The 12,500-nt window shown below is 38.3% G+C and overlaps 1 protein-coding gene across 1 annotated transcript in view; it reads right to left on the bottom strand.

Annotated features, from left to right (window-relative positions):
- MFAP3 (microfibril associated protein 3) overlaps window positions 1–12,500 on the bottom strand; it is a 27,260-nt gene that overhangs the window by 2,192 nt on the left and 12,568 nt on the right. The window contains exon 3 of the mRNA XM_053718700.1: window positions 1–3,270. This exon is cut by the window's left edge and continues 2,192 nt beyond it. Coding sequence (XP_053574675.1) covers window positions 2,507–3,270 — 764 coding nt within the window. The 3' untranslated portion in view covers window positions 1–2,506. The remainder of the gene's footprint in view (window positions 3,271–12,500) is intronic.

Genomic DNA, 12,500 nt, shown 5'->3' with positions numbered 1-12,500 from the left:
AAAATATATATCCATTTTGGCCAATTTATTAATATTTAGTATCTTACTTTTTTTAACGATTAGCCCCCACAATTAAACCTTTTTAATCATGTAGGCAATTAACTAAAAAGGTACAGTCTACACCAATGACAAATTTACTTTGTTGTATAGCTTGTTCTCCCCCAGAGATCCTTCTGCACTGTGTAAAAAGTACAACTCCATTTAGCATTAAAACCATTTTTAACATCTTTCTTTGGGTCTTACAAGTAAAATGGCCCCAAACTTTTCCTCATTCTGCCCATAGCTTTAGTCCCGCCCCCCTTATACTCGTTCCCGGAATTGCCAGTGAAGTCACAACGCATCACGCAATGTATGTACCTTATAGGGTTTAACAACGGCAGATCAAGGAACTATTATAGTATCGCACGGTATCTGCTAGTTGCAACTTTCTGCATCTTAGAAAGGTTATATTTTTCCACACAAGGATCCTTTCCCAGTTCATTTTTGAAACAGTGTTCTCCCCAGGACATTTTTAGCTGGTGTACCACCCAGCTGATAGTTTTGCCAATATTAAGCTAAAATTAGCTAATATTAAAAATGTTTCATTTTTATTTCACAGATCATCATTAAATACATGTATGTTAAATTATGCAATTCACGTGTGCTTTGCATAGCAGAAAATTATATATTAGAAAATATTACACTGCCCCCACTTTTCTGGCAAAATTTTGGAGAACACAAACGGATAGGTTTTTGTGCAGACAGGTAGCAATAGACACACATTACAGTATTCAAATATTTGCCCTACTGAGGGAAAGTTGTTACATTCACATTCTCAGTGTCTGCAACACTGTCAGATCACAATACATCATGCAAGTGCCGACACATCAGAAATACAGAGCCTGCTATAGTGCTAAGCAGTGTTGGAGTTGATGAAACAGATTTATGATGCATCATACCGGCATAAGCAGTGTCGCGAACCGTATCAGCAATATGTCCTCTTCCTTCTATCGACCAGGGGAACTAGTGTTGGGTGAAAAAAATGCTATCTATGGCCAAATGTTTGCATTGTGCATGACATTATGAACAAATAGTCTTTACTATTTATGAGTTGGACAGAAATGCACTGAGAATAGAACAAAGAAATGTGCACGTCATGTATGGGATGAGTTTTGGGGACCATTTTACTTTGTAAGGCGCCAAAGAAAAATGTTTTTAATGATTAATGGAGTTATAAATGCTACATGGTGCAGGAGAATTTCCAGGGAGAAGCTATACAAAAAAGTAAGTGTGTCATTGGTATAAACTGTACGTTTAAAAGCATTGCCTTTACTTACTATTAAAGGGACATGGATGTTAAAATTCAACTTTAATGGTTTAGATACAGCATGCAATTTTAACAGACTTTTTAATTTAATTTATTTTATCAAATTTACTTCACTCTTGGTATCTTTTGTTTAAAAGCATACATATGTAGGTTCACAAGCAACAACGCACTACTGGGAGCTAAATGTGGATTGGTGAATACACACCTATGCCTCTTGTGATTTAGTTCCCAGTAGTGCACTGCTGAAATGGAGTTGACTTTAACCCCTTTTGCAGGGGTTAAAGAACCATAAAACACCTTGAGATAAGTATGCTAATAAAAACTTTAATACATACTTAGCATACCTGGCAAGTGTGACAGATGAATTTAAGCACTAATATCTTCAATTCCTCCACTGAGCTGTAATGTTTATAGTCCCCTCGGGTGTTCTATAGAGAGCGCACAAAACAGTTCTGAAACTGTGGACACACGTGTCGTTGGGTGCTGGTGACGTCACAAGTGACATCGGTATCGGCTACAGCAGTGCTTTATACATTTAAAGAGATTAGTGCATGCTACAATGACAGCCAATAGAGGGGCTTTATGAATGTGTGTGACAGCAATGTTCAAGGCACACAAGCCGAAGCTTTCTATTGTGCATGTGCATACACAACAGGTAAGTGGATCATGATTAGAGAAACCCAAAATATAAAACTTGGAGAAAATGCGAAGTTGGGGGTTCATGGCACAAATCGCAGAATTTAGGAGTAAGCATTTTTCCCTAACTTTGCATATAATGATTTTAAAAAAGGATGCAGATATTATTTTAGGTTTCTGCTCCAACAAGCGTTACCAATGAGTATCTTCACTATTTTACATGTAGAAATCTCAATCTGTTTTATGGTACTTTAAACATGTATATGCAAGAAAAGGTGCATTAATACATGATCTAACACATCAGGGCATTGTCAAATATATGTTAAATATATTCTACATATAAAGAGAAGAACAAGAAAAAAAATAGAAATAACAGCATGTCTTATTTACCCAATGTTATGTCTTGATGAATCCTATTTAACTGAATACTTGAGGCAATGGCATCATTAGAAAGATTTGGCAGAATTCCCTTACTGGAGGGCTAAAATAATCACCTGGAAAATTTTAGGTTTTACAATATTTGTAACAGACACTTAGCTAAACTTCAACAAAGGAGATTGAAAATTACAAAATGGTTGGCTCTGCTTCTCTTTCTGAATCAAGCATGGAAACAACTTCTTCTGGAGACACTACTATTTGACCGCTGTCCTGTGAGTGGTTTGTGTTAATGCTCTGAGTCTCACATTGTGGATGAACAGACACATTGACTGCTATCTCTTGCCCTTGGATTGAACTGTCTTCGGAGTCACCTGCAGGAGAACCACTTCGGAGCATTTCAGGGCCGATAGTGTAGATTCCACCACAGTGGTCCTTGTCAACATGATCTGGATCATCTAACCTTACAGCTTCAAACATCTCTTCCATGAACGCCCTACAGTTGAAGATAAGTGGAGGCAGCGGAATGCTTCTTGCCAGCTCTTCTATGTAACGAGCAAACTCCATGGTTTTAAATTGAGTAACTTTAGCCAATTCTAGAGTTTTTGCAGAGGTTATAATTGGAATGCGCTTGGCAATCTCAAAGGCCTTCTGTAGCTTCTCAGCCCCTTCTGTACGGAAGAACTCATTAATTGCTTTCTCAGTTTTGCGTAGGTGGCTGCTCATCATACAAAGCCTTGTGATGTTCAGAATCAAGGTAATGGTGAATGTGACTAAGCAGACAATCATGTAGTAGATACCCATGTCCCCAGAAGTATATGTGACCCTGAGGGTAACTGTATAGAATGAAGTACCATTTCCATTTGGACACATACATGTATATCTTCCACGATCTGCAAAAGTTACACTTGTAATGTTCAGTGCACCATTTGATGAGATCAGCCATTTTCCTCCTAGGTAAAATAAAAAGTTACAAAAAAGTTAGGAAACTGGAAAGTTTATATATTTATTATTTTACATCTTTGTAAAAGTAAAATTGCTTTTAAGAAGATACTTTTTATTCTTAAGTCTCTTTGCCTCTGATAAATATTATTAGGTACTATAATTATATAAAATGTACAATATCACTTATTTCTACTTCCACCGTTCGTGCAATGTAACTTATAAGTGCTTTATGAGTTATAATAAGAATTATTTTATCTTAGGAAAAAAAATACAGAATAAGCATGCTAAATACAACAATCAGAATAGACAAGCAAAATAAGTATTTTTGTGATGATCAAACTTCAGGGCTCTTATTTTTTAATCATAACTAGTACTCGTTTATTACAGTACATAATATATGAATTGCAGCTTAAAGGAAATGGTTTCACTGTGTCTTTTACTAGCTGGCAGTATTGCTATAAGAAATCAAGTGCTAATTTATCATTCTTTTCCCTGACTCCAGTTTATAAGACTCTCCAGCTTATCCTCTGCCCTCTTCATGATGATCTCCAAGTTATGCTCTCTACGTTAGTCTATTTGTCGGTTGTGCTCTCTGTTGATCTTGCATTCCTTCTGTCTTTTGTACAACTGCCTGCTTATCTGCAAAAGCTTTCCTCCGCCTCATGCTGTCATGAACAGCTTAGTTGCTCACCGGGTTGTTATAAGAATCACACAAAGGCGGCACAGGCTCGCCCCATGTTAATGTCAGTCTCACTACATTTTAAAACAAAGAATTCAGAAAAAAAATGTTAAAAACCAACTATTTTTAAGCCCAGTACAATTTTTTTTAACAATAATAAAAACACATAAAATAATGTTGACCATATGTTAGAATCAAATGCAGGGAGCCTACAAAATGGTCAGGTGTACCCAGTGAAAGCCCTGGCCCTGCTACCTTTGGTTGGGGAGTGGTGCAGGCCTAACACCTATGAGTGACTGTGAAATTAGATAACAAAAGTAATTAGGAAAGATGTTTAAAAGTGTATGCTCGGGGCGTGGCCAAGCATCCATCATGGCTAGCAGCAAATTATGAAGCTCTGCTAAGACCTTAGACAATCTGTTAGATATCCATGCATAACCCACGCATCCAAGCTGTTAAACTTCAGAATTGCAATCAAGATACCTCATGGAGTAAATGGATAATCTTTTCTAAGAATCCAATCCTTCGGCATCTGTGACACAGCCCTTTCATGGCTCTCTTCCTACCTGTCAAACCGTACTTTCAGTGTAGCCTTCTCTGGGGCCTCCTCTGCCCCATCACCCCTTTCTGTCGGAGTACCGCAAGGCTCTGTCCTCGGTCCCCTTCTCTTCTCAATCTATACGTCATCACTAGGTTCCCTTATTAAGTCCCACGGTTTCCAATATCATTTGTATGCTGATGACACCCAAATCTATTCTCTGCACCAGAACTATCTCCTTCCTTGCTAACCCGTGTCACTAACTGTCTTTCTCACATCTCTTCCTGGATGTCCTCTCACTACCTCAAGCTAAATCTCTCCAAAACTGAGCTCCTCATTTTCCCCCCTTCTTCCAAAATCTCCACCCCCAATATCTCTATAACTGTCGAAAACTCCATCATTACCCCTACCCCGCATGCCCGATGTCTCGGGGTCACACTTGACTCAGATCTTTCCTTCACTCCTCACATTCAGTCCTTGGCTACAGCCTGCCGCTTCCACCTTAAAAACATCTCTAAAATTAGACACTTCCTTACACAAGACACAACTAAGATTTTAATCCACTCTCTCATTCTTTCCCGCCTTGATTACTGCAACTCTGTCCTCTCTGGTCTCCCCACCTGCCGCCTAGCTCCTTTACAATCCATAATAAATGCCTCTGCCAGACTCATCTTCCTTACACGTCGCTCTTCATCTGCTGCACCTCTCTGCCACTCCCTTCACTGGCTTCCTCTTGCCTCTAGGATCAAACACAAAACTCTCACTCTTACATACAAAGCCCTCAACTGCACTGCTCCCCCCCTACATCTCAGACCTTGTCTCCAGATACTCTCCCTCCCGTCCCCTTCGCTCTGCTCATGACTTCCTACTCTCCTCCTCTCTTGTCACCTCATCACACTCCCGTTTACAGGACTTCTCCAGACTGGCTCCCATCTTATGGAACTCTCTGCCTCGCTCCACAAGACTCTCCTGTAGTTTTAAAAGCTTCAAGTGCTCCCTAAAGACTCTACTGTTCAGGGACGCATACAACCTACGCTAACCTTTCCTAATACCAGTTCCTCTCCTCCCCTGCAATCCCCTGAACCCTCTTAGCATGTAAGCCTAAAAGTCCAGCTGTTTGTAGTTCACCTTCTTAAGAGCTGACTACAACAGTGCAACTATTGGCAGGGCCCTCTACCCTATAACTGTTTTGTTGTACTCCCCCTTTGTTTATAGCACTGCGGAATCTGTTGGCGCTCTACAAATAACCAATAATAATAATAATAATAATAAGAACTATACTCAACAGAAAGCGTCAAACTAACTTGTTAAGAGCAGAAGAGCCGGCTCAACATCTATCCCCTCCTCCCCTCCTGGCCGTTCCTGGTAAAAAACTTCTAGAAATGGAGGAGGATCAATGTAAACTGATTAAAGCCCTCCTTAAAAATTTGGAACAACAGATGAACAGCAGGTTAGTTGATCTTAAAAAGATTATAAGAAATAAGTCTCCTGCGTATGGCGATTACACAGCCAAGATGGCGGCTGAAACGGAAGATATTGCGCAACGAGAGGTAGCCAGAGAGGAGGATTGCCAATTCACCGCACTACCCTGGATTAGAAACTATAACTACAGAACAAGCGAAGTGCCAGCAATACAAAGACCTACTCTATTACCTGAGAGGAGAGCTACCCGGGATGAGAATGTTACCCTGCTTGAATACCCAGTAAAGGAGAACTCAGTACCAGATTCGATCCCAAGGTCCCAACCAGAGAATCCCTGTGAATATGGAGGAAGTTTGTTATCTTCCACATCTACTCAGCCTCCTATAAATAAGATCGAGAGAAACTCTGCCCTGATGGAATTTGACCTGAGCCTTGTTGGAAAATCGAGCCGAGCAGCAACTACTTACTCAGCAACCTCCTACTCTAGATCCTTATTTTCCTGCACTGTCTGCTCCCATTTAGAGATTATGTGCTTAGTTCTGAGATGATCTTCTATATTGAATATCTGGCTGCTACCTATACCCTACAGATCATGTATAATTGAGCATAACTTTGCTTAAGGGTGTTAGATAGCAAGTAGTGCAGATAGTACCTATGGCCTCATAATAGTGCACTACTTCCTTTGTGAGACTGTCATAGCAATAATATAGCTCAGTGGTTTATTATTGTCCGGTCATTAGCTGACTGTATTATATATATATATATATATATATATATATATATATATATATATATATATATATATATATATATATATATATATATATATATATATATATATATATATATATATATATATATATATATATATATATTTTTAAAGAGAGGGAAAAATGGGATAAGGAATATTCAAGAAGGCGCAACACTCTGGATAAAAGACCCTAAATTTGGGAGTACTAAGAAGGGTTGGTTCAGAAAACCGTGTTAACTGAAATAGAACAACTGGTTGATGTATACACTTGGGATGCCAAATAATTAAAATGATGTAATTGGGAAAAAAGGTGATTATAGTTATTATTAAGTATCACTCTTATGAGATAATATTTTGTTGGTAACAAAAGGTATCAAGAATCAATGTATATAATATACACAATGTACTGATTTTAATGTAATTAATAGTGATGTTATTAATAGTGATGTTATAGCCGCATAACTAGTGTAGTGCCCGCTGGATAGTGTGTGACATAATATGTGCACAAAGACATTTAACAAAAAGCAGCCACCTAAAATGCAGGAGTAATCCAAATATTTGCAAAAATCACTAAGCCTTATACTTTAAATATTATGATAGCCTGAACATGCCATAAATAATAATAGGAAAGGTTGAATATCAATCTGTATCGTAACAGAAATAGCCCTGTTAAAGTTCAAAATACAAGTCCAATATTGGATGAAAGCTTCTATGGCTGTAGATGGATGCAAATAATGCAAAATGATTAGGCAAATATAGCAATGAATCCACGTTCCACAACGAACCCGTTGGGAGTATACTTACACTCCGTTACCTCAATCTCATGAGGTAAGTGCCGCGTAGTGTATAGGTAGTTCTCCTTCCCGGTATCTGTGGTAAAGTGGAGCGGTGTCCTCCTTCGATCCAGAGATCTTTTTTGCACTCTCTCTCGAATTAGGCCAATTCTGGGAGCTTTATGATATCATGCTAGATAATCTTCCTGAAGGGCTGTGACAGGAAGTAATGGACCCTCCTGCGATCTCCCAGCTCCAGAACAATGTGCACTGGGAAGTGAGTGCTCTCCCCTGCAGTATGGCGGAGTGAGCAAAGCTTAGAGGTTCATCACCAGCAGCGCCAGCTATAGCTATACCAATAAGCAGAGCTGCAGAGAAGTGCATATTGTTCTGGAGCTGGGAGATCGCAGGAGGGTCCATTACCTCCTGTCACAGCCCTAACGGAGTGTAAGTATACTCCCAACGGGTTCGTTGTGGAACGTGGATTCATTGCTATATTTGCCTAATCAATTTGCATTATTTGCATCCATCTACAGCCATAGAAGCTTTCATCCAATATTGGACTTGTATTTTGAACTTTAACAGGGCTATTTCTGTTACGATACAGATTGATATTCAACCTTTCCTATTATTATTTATGGCATGTTCAGGCTATCATAATATTTAAAGTATAAGGCTTAGTGATTTTTGCAAATATTTGGATTACTCCTGCATTTTAGGTGGCTGCTTTTTGTTAAATGTCTTTGTGCACATATTATGTCACACACTATCCAGCGGGCACTACACTAGTTATGCGGCTATAACATCACTATTAATAACATCACTATTAATTACATTAAAATCAGTACATTGTGTATATTATATACATTGATTCTTGATACCTTTTGTTACCAACAAAATATTAGCTCATAAGAGTGATACTTAATAACTATAATCACCTTTTTTCCCCAATTACATCATTTTAATTATTTGGCATCCCAAGTGTATACATCAACCAGTTGTTCTATTTCAGTTAACACGGTTTTCTGAACCAACCCTTCTTAGTACTCCCAAATTTAGGGTCTTTTATCCAGAGTGTTGCGCCTTCTTGAATATTCCTTATCCCATTTTTCCCTCTCTTTATTACACATTTCTATCTATCAGGTTAACTGTTCCTGGGGGCACAGTTTTCTCTGGATAGATATTCATAGGCATCAAGTACACCACTCTTGTCATTCTTGTATATAATTTAGGGTGTTTTTACAGCGCCACCCCTACACCCATCTTTCTGTTATATATATATATATATACACACACACACACATATATACACACACATACACATTTCCTGAATGTTTAGCATTATTTGTATACCTCAAGGCTCTGTCCTTGGTCCCCTTCTCTTCTCAATCTACACGTCATCACTAGGTTCCTTAATAAAGTCCCATGGGTTTCAATACCATTTGTATGCAGATGACACCCAAATCTACCTCTCTGCACCAGACCTACCTCCTTCCTTACTAACCCGTGTCACTAACTGTCTTTCTCACATCTCATCTTGGATGTCCTCTCACTACTTTAAGCTAAATCTCTCCAAAACTGAACTCCTTATTTTCCCCCCTTCTTCCAATGTCTCCACCCCCAAAATTTCTATAACTGTTGATAATTCCATCATTACCCCTACCCCGCACGCCCGATGTCTTGGGGTCACACTTGACTCAGATCTTTCCTTCACTCCTCACATCCAGTCCTTGGCTAAAGCCTGTCGCTTCCACCTTAAAAACATTGCTAAAATTAGACATTTCCTTACACAAGATACAACCAAGATTTTAATCCACTCTCTCATCCTTTCCCGCCTCGACTACTGCAATTCCGTCCTCTCTGGTCTACCTAGCTGCCGCATAGCTCCTTTACAATCCATTATGAATGCCTCTGCCAGGCTCATCTTCCTTACTCGTCGCTCAACATCTGTTGCACCTCTCTTCCAATCCCTTCACTGGCTTCCTCTTGCCTCTAGGATTAAACATAAAATCCTCACCCTGACATATAAAGCTCTCAACTGCACTGCTCCCCCCTACATCTCAGAACTTGTCTCTAGATACTCTCCCTCCCGTCCCCTTCGATCATCTCAGGATCTCCTCCTCTCTTGTTACATCCTCACATTCACGTTTACAGGACTTCTCCAGACTGGCCCCATCTTGTGGAACTCCCTGCCTCGCTCCATAAGACTCTCCCCTAGTTTTAACAGCTTCAAGCACTCCCTAAAAACTCTACTATTCAGGGATGCATACAACCAACATTAACCTTTCCTAACTCCATCGCTTTCCCCTTGAACCCCTTAGATTGTAAGCCTATGGGCCCAGCTGTTTACAGATCGCTTCATAAGAGCAGACTACAACAGTGAAACTCTCGGCAGGGCCCTCTACCCACTTGACCCCTACAAAAGCTATCCTGTACACCGACTATGTTTACAGCGCTGCAGAATCTGTTGGCGCTCTACAAATACCTAATAATAATAATATACTACGTTCTATATATGTTACCTTATTGTTTCAGTAACTAATCCCCCACCAATCTTTCTATATATATATATATGTTACCTTATTGTTTCAGTAACTAATCCCCCACTAATCTTTCCTTGGCCCAAAACTGGCCACTCCAAATGCTAATCTTCCTCTACGCTGTTCATAAGCCTGGTAAGGCCCAAGAGTGGACGCAAATGTTTTTGGAAGGCTTATTCAGATGATATTGGAAAGAAGAAGAGGTGCAAGAAACCATCTGGCTGTTGTTTATTATCTTTACACTTATGCTCAGATTGTTATTTATTGTTAACTTGACACAACCCCCCTCCCCCCCTTTTAACTCGGAGCGGCTCTTGCCCGCTGATTACCCCACCTACAACCACTACTAAGGCCCAAAAGTGGCCATACAAATGCCAACTTCCCTTGCCATCTCTCATTAGAGTTATCAGGTCCAAAAGTGACCCCCCCCCCCCTCCGAGTAAAGCAGGGAATCCTAACTTATATAAAAATGAGGTTTCATTCCTAGATATTTGTACTATATAACCACCATCATATACTACCACTAATTATATATAGGAATACTGTAACATCAGCTTACGATATATAATACTTATTTTCGAAGTTGAAAATTGATCATATATCATATTCGTTCCTTTCTCAAAATGTTTTCCCTCATTAGTTCTATAAGTGTCCCAGCTAGTAGCTAGAGGGACTCACGACTAATTAAAAAGAGACTCAACCTTCTTATGTTTAGTATACCCGTTATTGTTCTATTACTTTCTTGTACAGTAGTTCTTTACATGTAACAGGCATGCAACACTCATATTTGTGGTAGTTCTACTTACATTGTTATGAATGTAATCGCAATATCATATCTGTACATTGATGTCTGTTAAGTTTTTATTGTTACTGTTTCCAATAACCTCAATTTAATAAAAAAAAAAAAAAAGAGAGAGAAGTGTATGCTCTATCTGAATCATGAAATAAATATTTTGGGTTCCTTTACAGGGACATGAAACCCAAAAATGTTATTTCATGATTTAGATACCGGTAGATCATACAATTATAAACAACTTTTCAACTTACGTCTATTATCAAATTTGCTTCATTCTCTTTGTATCATTTGTTGAAGAAGCAGCAATGCACTACTGGGAGCTAGCTGAAAGCCAATGACAAAAATGACTAAGAATATGTCAGGAAAGACCTACTAGAACAGCTGAACTTTATTTGGGGTTAATCAGAGGCACGTGTGTGATGACTCATTTAACATGGTTTTGAATGCGATTGATTAATTCTGAACACAGCAACATCCCCACTTATAAGAGGGTGTGCACACTTATGCAACCACATTATTTTAGGTTTTTTGTTTTCTTCCCTCCACCTTAAAGATTTCAGTTTGTTTTTCAATTGAGTTGTACAGTTTATAGGTCATATTAAAGGTGGAAAAAGTTCTGAAATGATTTATCTTTGTCTAATTTTTTTACATCACAGAAACCTGACATTTTAATAGGGGTGTGTAGGCTTTTTATATCCACTGTATTTACACTTTTTGAGTCACCAGCTCCTACTGAGCATGTGCAAGAATTCACAGACTATACGTATATGCATTTGTGATTGGCTGATTGCCATCACATGGTACGGGGGAGTGGAAATATACATAACTTTGAAATTTGTTAGAAAAAAAATCTACTACTCATTTAAAATTCAGAGTAAATGCTATTGTATTGTCTTGTTATCTTGCATTTGTCTATTATGCAAATCTATTGCGTTTACTGGTCCTTTAATGGTACCCGTAGCTACCTGGGCTACTATTGACTGAAGCACATTTCCAACAAGAGCAGTTGTTATTAAATATCACCACATCAAGTGCATCATGGACATTATATTTTGATATCACTGGAGGTTTGATGGAGGGTCAGCAGGTATCAATCTCTAAATCACTGTAGTTTTATTGCAGCAATTAACACAATTATATATTTTAGTTACATTTAAGAAGTTAAACACATTATTTTCCATTAGTGCTCATGTTTCAGTTTAATGTGATTACTGTGGATTTAAATCCAGAACTTTAGGGCTATTCATTTGTCTCAATCAAAGCAATCCACTAATCCAGCCACAGATTATGACTAGGAAAATAAACTCTAGCGTGATGATATATTCTTTTTTTTCCACTAGTTATCATGGTAGCAATGTACAAGGTTTAGCTCAGAAAATACATATGGGAGAGAGAGAAAAAAATAAAAATGCTAGAATACACTTATAAAACCTGCAATTTATTCCACCAAAAATGAAAGACAAACTCATGTTTTTGTTATATTTATTATATATCATTTATCCCTGTGCTGCTACTTATTTATAAATAAATATAATCAAAACAAATTAATGATAGCACACAGGGCTCTAAAAAAGGATAACAAAAATGGAAATCTCCTTATATGGAGTCCTAAAATTAAAGGGATATGAAACCCAAAAATGTTCTTTAGCGATTTGGACAGAGCATATGATTTTAAACGGTTTCCAAATTACTTCTATTGTCAAATTTTCTTTGTTTCCATTGTATTCTTTGTTGAAGAG

The sequence above is a fragment of the Bombina bombina genome, chromosome 6, assembly GCF_027579735.1.
Source record: "Bombina bombina isolate aBomBom1 chromosome 6, aBomBom1.pri, whole genome shotgun sequence".
NCBI lineage: Eukaryota > Metazoa > Chordata > Amphibia > Anura > Bombinatoridae > Bombina > Bombina bombina.
The sequence above is the reverse complement of the archived record's forward strand: the minus strand, read 5'-3'. Positions and strand labels throughout refer to the sequence as shown.